The sequence below is a fragment of the Canis lupus genome, chromosome 3, assembly GCF_011100685.1.
Source record: "Canis lupus familiaris isolate Mischka breed German Shepherd chromosome 3, alternate assembly UU_Cfam_GSD_1.0, whole genome shotgun sequence".
NCBI lineage: Eukaryota > Metazoa > Chordata > Mammalia > Carnivora > Canidae > Canis > Canis lupus.
Window position 1 is genome coordinate 32,412,614 of NC_049224.1, and position 18,836 is coordinate 32,431,449.

Genomic DNA, 18,836 nt, shown 5'->3' on the forward strand with positions numbered 1-18,836 from the left:
TAATTCCCCATTCTCCCCTTTCCCAGTCCCTGGCAACCTCCAGTCTGCTTCCTGTGTCCATCAATTTGATGACACTGGGTGCCATGTATAGGTGGAACCAAAATTTACCTTTTACTGTCTGGCTTATTTTACTTAGGATTATGTCTACAGGGCTTATCCCATGTTGTAGCATGTGTCAGAATTTCATTTCTTTATGGCTTAATATTTCATACATAGCCCATGTTGTTTATCCATTCATCTATTAACAAACATTTGGATTGTTTCCACCTTTCAGCTATTATGGATAATGTTATTGTGAACATTGGTGTACAAATCTGTTTGAGTTCGTGTTTTTAAAATTGGGAGTGGAATTATAGGGTCATATGGTAGTTCTTCGAAGAAGCACCAAAATGTTTTCCACATTGGCTCTACCAATTTTATCCCACCAGGAGTATATAAGGGTTCCACTTCCTCCATGTCCTCACCAACATTTGTTATTTTTCATTTTTTAAAAAATTATACTCATCCTAATGGGTGAGAAGTATTATCTTATGATTTTGATTTGAGTTTCCCTAATGACAAATGACATTGAGCCTCTTTTCATGTCATTTTGGCCATTTGTATATCTTTTATTTGGGGGGGGGGAGCGGATATGTGTGTAAGTCCATTGCTCATTTTTAAACTTTTGATGTTAAGTTGTAGGAATTCTTTAAATATTCTGTGCATTGAACCCTATCAGATTATTTGCAAATATTTCATTTCATCCCATTATTTGGGTTGTCTTTTCACTTTCTTGATAGGATTCAGTGATGCGTAAATTTTTAATTTTAATGAAGTCCATTTTATCTGTTGTGTCTCTTGTGGCCTGTGTGTTTGGTCTCATATTTGCTTTCAGTGTCCATTTAAGAGACCATTGCTAAAGGTCATGAAGATTAGCACCTGTTTTTCTTTCTAGGAGGTTATAATTTTAGCTCTTAAACTTAGGTTTTGGTCCATTTTGAGTTAATTTTTGTACATGGTATAGTGTAAAAGTTCAATTTCATTCTTATACAAAATGTGTGCTTCCAGTTTCCCAACACTATTTATTGAAAAGATTGTCTTTTCACCATTGAATAGTCTGGGCACTCTTTTTGAAAATCAATTGACCATAGATGTGAGAATTTATTTTTGGGTTTGCAGTTCTGTTCTTTTGGTCTTTTTGCCTATGCTTATGACAATAGTGAACCATGTGTTGTGGTTATGTTAGCTTTGTAGTAAGTTTTGAAATTGGGAAGCGTGAATCCTTCAGATTTTTTTTTTTTTTTCAAGCTTGTTTTGGCTATTTCCTTTGAAATTCAGTATAACTCTGGGGATGGATTTTTCTACTTTGGTAAGCAGTATTTTTATAAGAATTGCATTGAATTCATATGTTGATTTGGGCAGAATTGTTATTTTAATAATATTAAGTTCTCCAATCCATGAGCAAGGGATATCTTTTCCATTTACTTAGACTTTCTTTCAGCAGTTTTTTTTACAGCAATGTTTTGTGATTTTTCAGTGTACAAGTCTTGTGCCTTCTGGATTAAATGTATTGCTAAGTATTTTTTATGCCATATTAAATGGAATTCTTAATTTCTCTTTTGGAATGTTTGTTGCTAGTATATAGGTATATACACTACACTTCAATACATTTTGTGTATTGAATTAATATCCAGCAACTTGGCTGAATTTATTTATTGTCACTGACAATTTTTTTTTGTGTTTGTTTTTTCTACATATAAGATCATGTTATCTATGAACCAAGATGGTTTTACTTCTTCCTTTCCAATCTGAATGCCTTATATTATTTTTCCCTGCTTTAGCTAGTTCTTCTAGTACAAAGTTGAATAGAAGTAGAAAAAGTGGGCATCCTTGTTTTGCTCCTGAATTTAGGAGAAAAGCTTTCATTCTTTCACATTGAGTATAATGTTAGCTGTGGGTTTTTCCATAAATAGCCCTTCAATCAAGTTGAGGAAATTCCTGTCTAGTTCTAATTCGTATTTTTTTTCTTATGTGGGAGATTTGTAGAATCTAGGGTTATCTCCTTTTCAAGGCTAACTTATTAAAGAATTATTTCTTTTTTTTCTTGATGGGCCTGCTGTGGGTTTATCAGTTTAGTTAGTCTTTTCAGAGAAACAAATTTTAGCCTTTTTTTTTTTTTTTTTTGCTATTTCTTGTATCTTTATTATTTCTTTTTCCTATGGAGTTTGGGTTTAGGTTGATTATTTTCATCCTATCTTCTTGAGGTTAGTACTGTCTCATTTTCTCACTGTCTTTTCTAATACATAAACTTAAAATTTTAAATTTGTCTTTAAGCAAATCTTAAGGTGTATCCTGCAATACTGCTATGTAGTGATATTTCATTATTTCAGGTTATTTTTTAAATTCCGTTAAAATTATTTTTTTGTATTCATTGGTTGTTAAAGTTTCAAACATATCAGAAATTTTACTGGTTTCTGCTTTGCATTCAGAGTATGTGATTTACCTTTGACACTTTGAAACTTGTATATGGTCATATAATTTCTATATGCTGAGATTTTATAAATTCTTTATATGTGCCTAAAAGAATGTCTCTTGCAGTTCTGTGGTAAAGTTAGTGTTTGCTTAATGTATCTTTATTTATTTACTTAATTTTAAAGATTATTTATTTTAGAGAGAGAAAAGAGAGCACTGTGGAGGGGGAAGGGGCAGAAGGAGAGGGAAAATCTTAAGCAGACTCCCTGCTGAATACAAGTCCTGAGATCATGACCTGAGCTGAAATCAAGCATCTGTCCTTTAACCAGCTGAGCCACCAGGTGCCCCTTAGTGCATCTTTTTTAGCCTTTTACCCTCAATCATTCTGTATTCTTGTAAATTTTATAATTTCTTATAAGTTGTAAATAGTTTAAAATTCCAGTATGATAATGTTGGTTTTTTTTTTTTAATGTTGGTCTTTTATATGGATCATTTAGGTATTTACATTAAGACAATTACTGATGTATTTTTATTTAAATTGAACACTTCTCAGTGTTTATTTGTCCTTCCTGTTCTCTGTTCCTCTTTCTACATTCCATCTTTCTTTTTTTTATTGTTGTTAAAGATTTCATTTACTTATTTTTGTGAGAGAAAGAGAGAGCTTGCATATATAAGCGAGGACAAGTTGGGGAGAGGAGCAGAGGGAGAAGACTCCCCACTGAGCAGGAAGCCCAATGTGGGACATGATCCCAGGGATCTGGGATCATGACCTGAGCTGAAGGCAGATGCTTAACCGACTGAGCCACCCAGGCACCCTACATATCATCTTTCTTTGGATTGATATTTTTTAATTAGTTAACACTCCAACACCCCCTCCCTCCCATTTTGGCTTAGAAATTACACACATTTTTAGTATATATTTCATCTATATGAGTAGTATATTTGTTACATTTTTAGTATTAATAGTTACTCAAGATATTAAAACATCCACCTTTTGACTTACCAAAATCTAAAATTTAGTATTTTTACTTTCTTTTAAGCAATGCAAGGACCTTAGTTCCCTTTAACTTTATTTACCCTCTTTCTAATTTAAATTACCATGTTTTTATTGTGTTTTACAATTTTATACATGCACATTTTTAACCATATAATATTGTTATTATATACAGCCAGTATTTTAGATTTTTTCACATAACCTAATATTTCAATTTTTTAGTTTTTCTCTATCATTTTTTTCTATCATCATTTTTCTCTTGCCTGAAGAATAGCCTTTAATACTTTCTTTAATGCATCTGTGGTTATGAATTATATTTTTGTGTGTATGAAAATTTCTTATTTCTTCTTCATTCGAGAAGAATGTTTTTGTTAGGAATTTTCTTTAAAAATGCTATTCCATTGTTATTCAGTTTATAATATTTCTGTTAAGGTCAGCGGGAAGTATAGTTATTGCTCCATTAAAGCTAATCAGTTTTTGTATTTCCTCTTAGCTGTTTTTGAGATACTGTTTTGTTTTTACCTTACACAAATTTTACATGTGCATAAAAGTATGTTTCTTTTTATTTATCTTCCTTGAGGTTAGAAGGACTCTTTACTTTTATTTTCTTTATTTTTTTCTAGCTTTGTTTAACTATAATTGAAGTATAACATTGTGTAAGCTTAAGATGTACATTGTGATGATTTTATATATATATAAATATATATATTGCAAAATAATTACCACAATGAGGTTAGTTGTTAGTTAACAGATCTATCACATGTGTGTTTTGGGGAGGTAAGAACATTTAAGATCTATGCTCAGAACAGAGCTTTTTAAATCTGTGGCTTGATATCTTTTGTCAGTTCTGGAAATTTTTTAGTCAGTATTTCTTCAAACATTGTGTCCTGTTTTCTCTTCTATTTTTGGGATTCCTTTCACCTGTGTCTGATCTTCTCTCTATCCTGTAAGTCTTTCAGTTGTCTGCTGAAATATTCAGTGACTTATATTTTCAAATCTAAGTAAGTATGGTTATTTTAAAACCTGTGTCTTACAACTCTAATCTGGAGACTCTGTGGATCTCTTTCTGTTGTCTCGTACTTCTAGTAGTTTTTTTAGTCATGTTTTCTAGTCTCATATGCCATTATGTAGTGGACATTATATTTAAAAAATTATTTCTTGAATCAGTTTGTGGCCTAAGATATTCTCTAGAGATTATGGGGGGAGAGTGTTGGTCTTCTAGATAATTGAGGTAGATAACTATCTGGGCTCATCTCAGTCTAGTGTCATTGATTGAGAGGATTTCATGCTAAGCCATAATCTGTAAAAACAAACAGCACTGCACAGTTTACCCTTCCTCTGGGGATTTTCCCTGTTGGGATCCCAGCCCAAAATGCGGGCTTTTTTTATGGCTATCCCTTTCTCTCCTGGTGGGCTCTGGACTCCAATTCCTGGTCCTCCCCTCCCCTCCCCTCCCCTCCCCTCCCCTTCTCTCCCCTTCTCTCCCCTCCCCTCCCCAAGGCTTTCAAAAGTAGTATGTTTTTTTTTTTTTTTTCCTTTGTAAGTTCTCCTAACTGGCAGTTACCATCAGGGAAGAGTAGCCTCGGATATATACGGCATTGCTCATCTAGACATCTCTTTGTCTTAACCTTCCTCAGATTCTGGTCTTATAATTCTTTACCATCTTGTTATTTCTGATACTTATATGATTTATTCATCTTTAAGTATTTTGTTTGCCTCCTCTAGTTGTCCTCTGTGGGAGGGTTAGATGAAATTCCAGGTTTGCTGTTCATGGAATTGGAAACTCTTTACAGATTTGTTTTTGCTTTGCGTTTGTAACAGCATTTTTTAAAAAAGATTTCATTCATTTATTTATTTTAGGGAGAGAGAGCATATGCATGCATATGTGCATGTGAAGGGGGAGGGAGAGGGAGAAAGAGAATCCTAAGCAGACTCCATGCTGAGCACAGGGCTTCATCTCAACCTTGAGATCATGACCTGAGCAGAAACTAAGAATTGTATACTTAACTGACTGGGCCACCCACACGACCCTGTAACAGCATTTTTAATAAGAACATTTTTTTTAAAGATTTTTATTTATTTATTCATGATAGTCACAGAGAGAGAGAGAGAGAGAGAGAGAGGCAGAGACACAGGCAGAGGGAGAAGCAGGCTCCATGCAGGGAGCCTGACGTGGGATTCGATCCCGGGTCTCCAGGATCACGCCCTGCGCCAAAGGCAGGCGCCAAACCGCTGCGCCACCCAGGGATCCCCCAAGAACATTATTTTGTTAGCACTTTTAATTTAATAAGAATGTTTTTTGTTAGTATCCCCCCCCCCTTGGCTTCTATGTATCCCTCCATCTGGAAGTACATATGCTGTTGTTACTTGAGAATCAAGTAGAGTAAATCATAGCATTCTATGAAGTTCATTTCATAAATTCGTGTAAATTACACTGGGCTTTTTGAAGCTATTTCAGGTATTTATTAGTTCCGTTTATCTGAGCGTGAGTGAGCTAGCCAGAGGTGAAGAGGGGTTGGGAGGAGGGGCAGAAGGAGAGGGAGAGAGAGAGAGAATCTTTTTTTTTTTTTTTTTTTTAAGATTTTATTTATTCATAGAGACAGAGAGAGGCAGAAAGAGACACAGGCAGAGGGAGAAGCAGGCTCCATACAGGAAGCCTGACGTGGGACTCGATCCCGGGTCTCCAGGATCACACCCCAGGCTGCAGGTGGCACTAAACTGCTGCGCCACCGGGGCTGCCCCAAGAGAGAGAATCTTAAGCAGGCTCTCTGCTAGGCTTGATCTCTCAAGCCTGAGATCATGACCTGAGCCAAAATCAAGAGTCAGACACTTAACTGACTGAACCACCCAGGTACCCTTATGAGTTCTTTTTAATTTGAAAACTTAACTATTTTCTTGAAGTAAGAAGCTCTTCACCGTTTAGTATTCTTTATTTCTTGGTTGGGAAGGTTTTGCTCTACATGTATTAACACCACCGTTTTTTGACCACCATTAAATAGGACAGTCTGCAATATTTTGTGGCCGTTCTGGAAAACAGCTAAAGCGTTGTCACAGCAGTCAGCCAGGAATGCTGCTGGATAGCTGGTCCCGGATGGTAAAGAGCCTAAATGTGTCATCCTCTGTGAACCAGGCTTCTCGTCTTATTGATGGCAGTGAGCCCTGCTGGCAGTCATCTGGTTCACAAGGAAAGGTAGGTGTTCCATTGGGGTACTTCCAGAAATGCTTCTATTTAGATGATTTTATCTTCTAAGCTTCAAAATGAACTTTGAAAAAAAAACCTATTGAGTTATATTGTGATGGCACCTGTCAGTACTGATTTTGTATTTTAGTTCAGAATTATTTTTAAAGCAACTGAGTAATATACCATTCAGTTTTTTTTTAAGATTCTATTTATTTATTCATGAGACACACATACAGAGAGAGGTAGAAACATAGGCAGAGTAAGAAGCAGGCTCTATGCAGGAAGCCTGATGTGGGACTCAGTCCCCAAACCCAGGATCATGCCCCGAACCAAAGGCAGGCACCCAACTGCTGAGCCACCTAGGTGTCCCTATCCAGTTTTTATTGTCAGAGATTTTTAATGATATATGTAACAGATTTTATCTAACTGACCAATTGATACAGTGTGTAATAGGGTGCAATTGTTTTCTGTTACTTTCCCCGCATAAAATGTATGAGTTCAGATTCTGCTTCTGGAAAGCAGTTTTTCTAATATATCTGAACAAATAGGTGTTGCTCTTCGGAATGTTATAATTGCATGCAAGTGTCTGAACTTATGGTCCAGCTTGGAGAGAGGGGCTGTGTTTCCGTCTTGACTCTAGTATTTTTTATAACCCACTGCTCTTGAGTATAAAGGCCCCTCCCCCCCAGATCAGGAGTCTATAAACACATCATTTCTGGGTTTAGAGTGAGACTTTCCTCTAATAAGTAGTGGAGTGGAATACTCCTCTCAGGCCATATTCTGTATTTATTTATATATTATTTTTTTATTAATAAATTTATTTTTTATTGGTGCTCAATTTGCCAACGTACAGAATAACACCCAGTGCTCATCCCATCAAGTGCCCACCTCAGTGCCCACCACCCAGTCACCCCCACCCCCCTCCCTCCTCCCCTTCCACCACCCCTAGTTCGTTTCCCAGAGTTCGGAGTCTTCCATGTTCTGTCTCCCTTTCTGGTATTTCCCACTTATTTTTTCTCCTTTCCCCTTTATTCCCTTTCACTATTTTTTATATTTCCCAAATGAATGACCATCATATTTAGAAAATCTCATGTAGATTTGAGCTTTGGTGATACTATTTTCATGGCTAAAATATGGCTGAATTTTATAAATTGAGAATACTTTTTTTGTTTTTTTTTTTTAAAGCATTGGATTCGTTTGGAGATTTTCCCAGATGTTCTTGTTCATAGATTAAAAATGATAGTTGATCCCGCTGACAGTAGCTACATGCCTTCCCTTGTGGTGGTGTCAGGTAATTGAATTAGTTTATTCAGCATCTTCTGTCATATGATACAACTACCTTTGTCTGATTTCTTTATCCCCTTCCCCCCCCAGGTGGAAATTCCCTAAATAACCTAATTGAACTAAAGACAATCAATATTAACCCCACTGACACAACAGTGTCCCTTCTGAATGACTGCACAGAGGTAAGTAGGTGTTCTTTTTTGATAGTTTGCAAATGACAATGGAGATGACTTTTTTGACTGTCTCTATAATAACATTGAGGTTATTTTCCCCTTAAATTAAGTAATTACATTTTAAAATTTGACAGGTACATAACTTGAATTTGCTATTTATCAGATCAGCTTGAAAAGGAAACAAAGTAAGTCTCATTCTCACCATCTTAGTAAGAAGTGAGGGTAAAGCTCCTAGCAAAATTGTTACCAGGTACTTCAGAATACTCTCTGTAACCAGCACAGGATTGTTTTTTTTCATTGTGTATCTACTAATATGTGATGGTTTTTTCTAACTGCACATGTGACACTGATACTGCTTTTTTGTTTTCATACCTGTTGACATCAAATGCTGAGCTATTGATCTGTTTTGATGCATTATAAGGTAATTTTCAAGATTGAATACAAGCTTCTTACAAATCTTGAAAATGCTGAGAGATCAGTGAAGGTTCTTTTATATAGTACCTCTATAATAAGGAGCAGTGAGACTTTCAATCTTCCCATAAATTTTTCTACTGACATGTCAACACTATTTTAACAAATTAAATATTCTTCAAATAATAGCATCCATACTATTGTCTCATGAGGACTTAATTATTATGATAGTGGATAAAGATACTAATAAAGAACTTTTATTGATCTAAAGTTAAGTATAAGTAAGTGTATTTTTAAATTATTAAATGTAGTTAGCCATTCATTATTATTATTAGGCTGCCTGCATAAGGGCAGACAAATTCAAGGTGGTCCCAGTGTGTTACTTAAAACAAGCTGACACATAGCCATTAGGTTTGTAACTTGTTTCTAGTCTATGGGAATGTACCAGCTCCTTTTCCCAAGGCAGAGAATTGATGATCTGACCTTTATTTCCAATCTTCAATAAATAGAATTATGGAACATTATTAATTCTTGAAAGTCATTGAACTATTTTGTGATATACCAATTAGTTAATTAATAATTATTACCAGTGGTGTTAATGAATAAACTGGTAAATTATTAAAATGAAAGATAATATTGAATTTTTCTGAAAAAGATACTATTGAATTTTCGTGCATTTTATTGTTAACTCATTATTAGGTAACTGAAAGCAGCTTGTCTAACGTCTTAATTATACTTCTAATGTATTTGTACTTTAAATTAAAAACTAGAGTTAATTAAATCAGTAACTGAGATTATTGTTCATAAAAGGTATATTGTCCAATAAATTTTCAATTTAGAACAATTTATTATATAGTATACATGATGTGTGAGAAATACGAAGTATTATGAGTAATTGGAAAACTCATGACCCACTCTCCGTTGCTCCAACCAATTTAAGAACTAGAATATTATCATTCATGGGAAGCCACTGGACATTCTAGCAGTCTTTCCTATAAAAATGGCTTATTGTAATTTTTTAACATAACCAAAAATAGAAAGTATACTGACTCTCCTACAAACCTTTGACCTATCTTCAGCAATCATCAACATTTTGTCAATTGTGTTTCATTGTCTCCTTCTGTAAGTCTATTTTTACATTCCTAGAATGTTTAAAAGCAAATCCGAGATACGATCTTATCCATATTGTGTACTTCAATATTAATCTCTAGCAAGGACTGAGAAAATGTAACTGCAATGCCATTATCACAGCTAACGGTTATTCTTTAATATCATATAATATCCAGTCAGTGTATACATTTTCCCAATTATCCCATAAATATTTTTTTGCAGTTAGTTTATGTGCCTGCACTTTGTACTTCATTTAAGTCTTGATTCTCTTGGTTTTTTTCTTGCTAAAGAAGGAAATTGGGTTTTCTTTTCCTGTAGCATTTTTCATTTTTTAATTTGTCTTTTGCATCCCAGTGGTTTTGTTCCCACCTGTGCTTCCTGTGACATCATAGGTAGTAGATCTTGAGGTTTGATCAAGTTCAATTGAAGCAATAGGAAGTCATTTGAAGTATATGTGCTTCATGCTGCATTACTCTTTGTTCATAGGAAATGAAAGAATAGAGGAATACTGTAAATGCCAAATAGTAGGATATGGGGCATTCTGCAGGACAAAGAACTATCCTTAACAAATGAATGTCAAGGAATAACAGAGAGAGGTTGCATCCTATTTGGATCTTGATTTGAATAAGCCAACAATAGAAAAATGTTTACGAGAGGATCAGAAAAGTTAATCACTGGTAGCATATTAGATGATCTGTGAAATTATTGTTTTAGCTATGATAATAGTAATGTGGATATATTTTTTAAAAGCCCGTACTTGTTTGATACATACAGAAGTTATGAGACAACATGCTGTCTGGAATTTTCTTGTTATAATCCATATATGAGCAAAATTGCTTATATGTTGATCACTTGGAACTATGTGATAGTGTTGCAGTATACATATTTTTATTCTAAAAATTATGAAGGTGCTTAACTATCTGATATTTAATTTAATCTCTTTCCTAATACATCTTGATTCAAGGAAGTTTTTTTTTTTTTTTTTTTTTGAGAGAGAGAATGAGAGTGGGAGAGCCCATGTGCGGGAGCATGCAAGTGAGGGGGTGGGGGTGGGGGTGGTGGACAGGGGCAAAGGGAAAGAGAGAATCCCAAGTAGGCTTCACACCCAGTGCAGATGTGGGGCTCAGTCTCAGGATCCTGAGGTCATGACCTGAGCTGAAATCAAGAATCAGATGCTTAACCTACTGAGCCACCCAGGTGCCCCTCAAGAAAGCTTTAAGACAAAAAGTTTCTAGTCATCCAGTAAGGCTATCATAGTTTCATTTTAGTAAGAAAATAAGTGTGAGTCCAATGCCCTGGATAGACATACTTGGTGATTAATGACTTCTTTTAAACTGTCCTCAAACATGACGGTATTAATTTTGCCTAACTTGCTTGATATTTCCAGAACTTAAGTAAAAGAGCTCTAGTTTTCTACACATTCCATGTCTCAAATGTGCTGCTCCCAGTTTAAGTATTTCGTGTATTTGATTCTAAAAAGTCTGTAGCTTACTGTTTTTGTGTCTAGTATCACAGGTATATTGAAATTGCTATAAAGCAGTGCAGGAGTTCGGGAATTGATTGTAAAATCCATGGTCTTATCCTGCTGGGACAGATCCGTGCAGAGGAGGAAGATTTGGCTGCAGTTCCTTTCTTAGCCTCAGACAATGAAGAGGAAGAGGATGAGAAAGGCAACAGTGGGAGGTGAGAGCCATTTGTTATTGGTGGTGCTCATTCCAAAATTCTCACTTTCAAAAGTGAATATTTAATTAGACTGTATTCCATAATGAGAATAGTTTTATGTACTCAGGTAAATTTTAGTTTTTAAAACTTTAATTTTAGGAGAATGTTTAATGTAGAAACATATTGTATTTAGATAAATATTAAAAAGAGGAAATAAAAATGTTGGATTTTTTTTTTTTCTACCTGAAATATTGCAGCTAATATTTTGGTATATATACTTGTAGTTTTCTTTTTATCTGTCCCTAAGTGTGTTTTCCTTTGAAATGGATATATGCTATATATTTTACAGTTTTCTTTGCTAAATACTTTACTGTTAACTTTAAAAAAGTTTATGATGATAAAATACATTATACATAAAACTTATCCTCTTAGCTATTTTTAACTGTCTGGTTCTGTGACATTAAGTACATTCACATCATTGTGCAATTATGGGCAACATTCATTTCCAAAATATCCATATCATTAGTCTTCTCTCATATAATTTTTTTGAGCGCAGTATTTCATCTTATGACTATGTTCTCATTTTCTTAATTCGATAATTTGCAGGAGTGCTATAGTGATAACTATTACCATTTTCCTTCATCATCCATCTATTAAATACCTATTGTGGGCTAAACTGTTCTCCATCCTGTGAATGCTGTGGCAAATATGCAAAATAAGATAAGACAGACAAACTCACACACATCAGGAGTGGCTTTCGATTGTGTAAAGTGCATGAAGAAGTTCATAGTGCTTTAAAAATCTAGAAAAAAGCATTGATTTGTCAGGAGAATAAGGAAAACTCCCTCTAAAGGCATACTTTCAGAAAAAGTCAGAGTTTTCAAAGCAGAGGTGTTTTGGCAAGCAAATAGCATATACCAAGGATGAAGAAAGATATCTGCCCAGTTTCTGCATGTTTGCTCTTTTAAATTCTGTTTATAGAGGACTCATATGTACAGGGGGTTGTGTTCTGGGTCTTGTTCATGTCCCAGCAGAAAACAATGTAGATGATCTCTCTTCCTCAGATAAGTTGTATTTTCATAGCTAGATGGCTAAAAGTAAATTGCTAAATCAAACGATATGCAAAATCAGTTGATACGTGTTACTGTTGTTCTGCTGCTGTAGCCTGGTCTTTGCAGATACACAAAGGAGGCAGGTACCATGCTAGCTGAGTTCTTCTAACCACTGCCTTTTGCAGTAAGTGCTTTTCTTTTAGAAATAGAGGAGTGCTGCCTCTCACTGCTATTAAAGCACATCCATTTAGTCATGAATGAGTGGCAACTGTGATAATAAGTGAGACTATTCTAGGGTTCTATGATCTTGGGTTTGGATTCTGTCTTGTTTTATTTTGGAACGTTTGCATTAAAACTGTAAAGAAAATAGTATTTATTATGTAACATTACCTCATCTAGAATATATGTTGCACTGTATGTTATGATTCAAACTGATGGTATCTGTGTACATTAAAGGAAAATACCAGTTCACTTATATGAATCATTGAGATTTCCAAGAGAAAGGCTTATGGCTTTGCATATTTTTATTCAGTAGCTATGAAAATGAGTTGGGTGAATATGTACATGTACTGTATATATGAGATAACTAAAGAAGTTTGAGCTTTACTCATTGATTAAGTTTTTACAAATATTGAATACATTAATAGAAGAATTCTGGGTATTTGAATGTAATGTTTTTCTTTTCCTATAAGACCAGCTAATGATTTCAAGGTGGTCCAAACACCCACAGGGTACACACCCAACTGGGGTATGCCCACACTGACTGACTGCTGGCCTCCTTTCTGAAGGGTTGGTCATTACATGGTACCAGTTACTACATATTTTGAGTATCACTCTTGGTGTTCCATACATACTTTTGACTAAAAATGTGTTACCGGGTATGTCAGGTATAGGTGGTCCCAGATTTACGATAGTTTGACTTGCAAGTTTTTTTTACTTTACAATAGTGCAAAAGTAATGCACATTTCTTTAGAAACTGTACTTTGAATTTTGATCTTTTCCCAAGTTAGCAATATGTGGTACAATCCTCTTGTAATACTGGGCAGCAGCAATGAGCACCCATCCATGAAATCATAAGGATAAATAATCAATATATTTATTATAGCCATTCTTTAATACTGTTTTTTCACTTTCAGTATACTATTCAAGAAATTACATTAGATATTCAACACTTTATAGGCTTGTTAGGTGATTTTGTCCATCTGTAAGATAATGTAAATGTTCTCAGCATGTTCAAGGTAGGCAAGGCTAAAGTTTGATGTTGAGTAGGTTAGGTGCATTTTTAAAATGCATTTCAACATGATTTTTTCAATTTATGATGAGTTTATTGGGGGTATAGTACCATTGTAAGTAGAGGAAGATCTGTAATTACTATATATATATATACATACACTTGCTTTCTTGTGCCTGGTATCAGATGAAAGTATTTTCCTACATTTTAATACCCAAGCCATAAAATTTTGATCCTTTAAAGTAAATATTCATTAGTATATAATATGGTAAAAAAAATCTTACCTAGCTAGAACCTAGTCTCTGGAGCCTTTAATTGTCCATCCTAGTTTATAAAAAGAGAACAAAAGCAATTGAAAAGCCAAAAACCTCAAACACAGATTCCTTAGTACCTGGCATCAACTAACAATCAAGAGAATAACACTATGTACTTAATGATCTCAAGTTCGAGAATTAGAGTGCTTTGTTGACTATACTTTGAACTTATTGAAGGCAGGTTAAGAGATAGAATGAGCAAGGTGGTAGGAGCCAACTGCCAGAGAGAGCTATGCTTCAGAAGCCTTGACGTACAGAGCAGACTTCTCAGGAGAGAAAGGATATAGGGGACCTCTAGCCCAGCTAGCCTTATAGGTGGGTAGAGGGTGTGTAGCCAGAAAATTGCATTTTGCTTTGGGACATGTATTTGTGTTAGAGTACCTCAAAAGTCGTATGGCTGTGACTATTTTATTAGTTCTTTGAGGGAAAATATGACCGAACAGATGTTTAGATTTAGGGACATTGCCACAGTGCCTGACCCAGTGGTGATTCCTGGGGCCATTTAATAATTAATATTCTCAGCATTTAACATCTGTAGTAGCTGTGTGTTGAGGCATTGGGTGGGAATATCTGTGAGTCAGTAAAACAGCTGGTATATAAGAAGAAAAGAGAGCTGCATAGTGTGTCATAGAAAGGTCTCCACTGAAAACACTAGAGTTAAATTATATTATTAAAAGGTAGCATGCTGGTATCTAGAAATTTTGACCCTCTAGCACACTAATTTCTTCTAGGTTTTATTTATTTTAGTTTTAATTTATTTAAGTTTTACTAAAAAAGAACTTTAAGAGTCTTACAATAACCAACAATTTTGCTTGCTTGAGGTTGCTTTCCTTTTTGCTTAAAAAAAATATTTTTATGTTGAATGATCTCTATTTCTGTCTTTTTTGTTTGGTTAGCCTTATTAGAAAGAAGGCTGCAGGGCTGGAATCAGCAGCTACAATAAGAACCAAAGTGTTTGTGTGGGGACTGAATGACAAGGACCAGCTGGGCGGCCTGAAGGGCTCTAAGGTATCCTTCTTCTGCCTGTAGTTTCTGTGTTACCTGTCATCAAATGATTGAGGATGAGCTTTGTTGGTACATTTGTCCTGGAGACTCACTAATAATCAGACCTCTTTTGAAGTTTTTATGATGGCTTACCTTCTATCAGTTGTTTTTTAAATTGACTTTTCTGAAGAAATCCTTCATAGACATCAAAACTTAGTTTCTGTTAAAGCCCCTGTCCTTGGAAAATAGTGCACTTTATTATTATTTTTTAAAAATTTTATTTATTCATTCACGAGAGACATGGAGAGAGAGAGAGGCAGAGACACAGGCAGAGGGAGAAGCAGGCTCTCTGTAGGAAGCCCGATGTGGGACTTGATCCCAGGACTCTGGGATCATGCCCTGAGCCAAAGGCAGATACTCAACCACTGAGCCACCCAGGTGTCCCAATAGTGCACTTTGGATGTAATTGTATTACTGCTGCTCAGTAAACTAGAAAATACATTTTTGAAAATATTCAATAAGTATATAGATGAAAATTATAAACAGTAATTATATTTATCTTGCCTTCAAAACAGTAAGCATTTTTGCTTACCATGAACAAAATAATGTGTAAAAAATGCCATAGTGGTATGAAGATGAGCAAGATATCATTTAAAGAGTAGATAGAACAAATGATGCCTTTGAACTAGAGTTGAATTAATCACCCGTTATGTTACTTAGTGTCTCTTAGCTGAGGAGCCATAAAACAAATTCCTCCATGAAGTTTTAGTGCCTGGAAACGGTTTCTCTTCAGTGAGTGTCTCTGTTTCCTTTTAGTATTCTGTGAGACTTTTACCCATGGTAAGATCCCTTATTGCCTGCATTTTTAGGAAAGTTAGAATTCATTTTAAATCTCTCAAATATAACAAATTTTCTTCTTTATTTGAAAGGCCTTGAATGCATTTGTGTTTTAAGGCCCCTAGACTCCATTTGGAGGTGGGCCAGGGGCAGTAAAGTCTGGGAGTCTCAGTTGTGATAGTGTGGGGCTCTCTAGGTGATCCTGAGCACGTGGCCCTTTGTTGGAGTTTGCATGTGAAGGATAGATTTGGCATTCCATGGTTGGGTTGAAGAGTCTTTCTTGCACTGTAGTAGTGACTATCTGATCATTTCTGGGATTCATAAAGGGTTTCTTAGACAAGGGCTTTAAGAATTTTAAATTAAGTCACACCCATCTACAATGGGAAGTTGAAGCATTTAATTTCTTAGAGATGTCAGAATCAATAAGAATGAGCAGCACATGACCTGAAATAAAGCATAGTTTACTAGACTATGCTTGGTTTTATCTTTACATTATGTGTATTTTATTTTTCACCTTTTATTATGGAGCTGTTCAAACATAGCAGGTAGAAAGAATAGGGACCTGAGCCCTCATATTCCGGTACCAGCTTCAACAGTTAACAGTAAAAGGTCATATTTTTTGTCTTTATTTTATTTTACTTTTTATTTTTTAATTTTTTAAAAAGATTTTATTTATTTATTCATGAGAGACACAGAGAGAGGCAGAGACATAGAGGGAGAAGCAGGCTACTTGCAGGGAGCCCGATGCACTATTCGATCCTTGAGCTGAAGGTAGATGTTCAACTACTGAGCCACCCAGGTGTCCCTGTCTTTATTAACTTCTTTTATACCCCTCCACCCCCCATTTAAAGTATATCTCAATATATCATTTCATCCTTGGAATACTCTGGTGTATCTCTAAGAGAAAAGAACTTCTTTGGTTAATATAATCATGCAAATTAAAAGTAATTCCTTGTATCATCTAGTAAGGTTACTTGTAATTTTAAAAGTGTAAATAAAATGATCTTTTTCCTTCTTTTGCTTAACAAAAAAATCCCGTTCTAGATAAAGGTTCCTTCGTTCTCTGAGACACTCTCTGCTTTGAATGTAGTACAGGTGGCTGGTGGTTCTAAAAGTTTGTTTGCAGGTATGATTCTTATACTAAAAATTTTTTAAGTTATACTTACCATTAAAAACATAGTTGTTATGTTGTGAAAAGTGAGTCTTCTCTTTGCTCTTGTTCTTTGCAGTGACTGTAGAAGGGAAGGTATATGCCTGTGGAGAAGCCACGAATGGCCGACTGGGACTGGGCCTCTCTAGCGGGACTGTGCCTATCCCTCGGCAGATCACAGCTCTTAGCAGTTATGTGGTCAAGAAGGTGGCCGTTCATTCAGGTACCAGGCCAGAGTTGGCACTTGTATGCAATTAAGCCTGTTGTTCATGCTTTGTAAATAACTGTGGCCCTTAAATAATTTTCCCTAGGGTATCCTTGCATTCTTTTTTCAAGTTTAATTATTATTTTTTTAAATATTTTATTTTTTTATTCATGAGAGACACAGAGAGAGAGAGAGGGGCAGAGACACAGGCAGAGGGAGAAGCAGGCTCCATGCAGGGAGCCCAATGCGGGACTCGATCCTGGGACTCCAGGATCATGCTCTGGGCTGAAGGCAGGCACTAAACCGCTGAGCCACCCAGGGACCCCATCAAGTTTAATTATTAAGATTAAAAATTGGGTAATGTAAATCTCCAGGTGGCCTAGAATTTAATTATTGTTGCTACATAAGGCTTTGTAGAGATCAGCGGTTGTTGGCATTCCGGGTGTATGAGGACTACCACTCTCTAAGATGTGAGTTTTCAGTCTCAGAGCTATGGTCTCTGTCTGGCTCATGGCATCTTTGAAATACCATGTTTTGTGCTTAAATATTGTTATTTTTCTGTAGAAGGAGCGTATAACTTTCATCAGGTTTCCAAAGTGTCTGTGAACCCCAGTGATAAGAAAGATTCTTTGAAAAAAAAATCACATACCCTCAATTTAGGAAACCTTTACTAAGATTTATTTCAAAGCACTATGCAAGGCCTCTGAAGAATGGAACCAAATTAGGTACAAAGTTCAGTTAATGCCTGCACTGAACATATTTAGATTTAACCCCATATAAAAGCAAGTCCAAACAGTAGTGGCTTAAACATGATAGATTTTTACTTTTCTTCCTTGTAAAAGTCTGGGGATGGGGTCCAGGGCCAGTATGGTAGCTCTGTGCCCATGAGGAGCACAAGTGCAGGCTTTTCTTTCTTTCCACCGTCCTTGACAGATGGCCATGCAGCTTTGTCTGGGTGAGCACAGACAGATATTTCCTCTGTCTCACTTAGCTCCTCTAAAGTGCTTTTCAGGATGCCCCGCTCACTTCTTTTGCTTCTTTGTCATGATCCTCTCTGGGCAAGAGAGTCTGGGAAGTATAGATTTTAACTGAGCATATTGTTACTTTTGTTAGTATGGGTTCTGTTGGTAAAGAATAGGGTAGAATGAATAATGTGGGTGACTGGGAGCCCATCCCCACACTGGGGAAGAACATGACCATGAAAGAGTGAGTATAATGCTCTTACTATACTGAATGATGGTGTTTTTGCTTAAATAAGTCCACAGTTGGTGTACATTTCTCTCGCAGGCTTAATTGCCAGTGCATTTGATAATTTGTCTAGTCATAAATGTACTTATTTTTTTCTTTTTCTCCATCTGAATTTTGATCTTTTGTATATTTAACATAACAGGAACCCCATTATTAAACACGGCACTATTTTGCTGCTTCTTTGCAAGTAAAATTCATTCTAGGATTTAAACTTTGTAGTTTAATAAAGTTCACTTTATATATTTGTCACCCTGAAAATATATAATTGATCTTATCTACTCATTTATTGCATACATATTCATTGAACATATGCTGCATGTCAGGTGGAGTAAGTAATTATGCTATGAACTTTTTATAAACCATCTTCGGCAGCCCATATCTGTGTGGATGTTGCAGGTGGCCGGCATGCTACAGCTTTAACTGTTGATGGGAAAGTGTTTTCCTGGGGCGAAGGTGATGATGGCAAACTTGGACACTTCAGCAGAATGTAAGAATATTTTCTTTATTACTTGCTAATAAGAAATGGTTACTGATAATAGTGAATATCTT

General features: G+C 35.6%; 1 protein-coding gene across 1 annotated transcript in view; it reads left to right on the forward strand.

Annotated features, from left to right (window-relative positions):
* HERC2 (HECT and RLD domain containing E3 ubiquitin protein ligase 2) overlaps positions 1–18,836 on the forward strand; it is a 242,709-nt gene that overhangs the window by 147,268 nt on the left and 76,605 nt on the right. Inside the window, 8 exon segments of the mRNA XM_038532568.1 lie at positions 6,445–6,635; positions 7,812–7,917; positions 8,001–8,092; positions 11,112–11,287; positions 14,760–14,871; positions 16,729–16,810; positions 16,914–17,057; positions 18,684–18,774. Coding sequence (XP_038388496.1) covers positions 6,445–6,635; positions 7,812–7,917; positions 8,001–8,092; positions 11,112–11,287; positions 14,760–14,871; positions 16,729–16,810; positions 16,914–17,057; positions 18,684–18,774 — 994 coding nt within the window.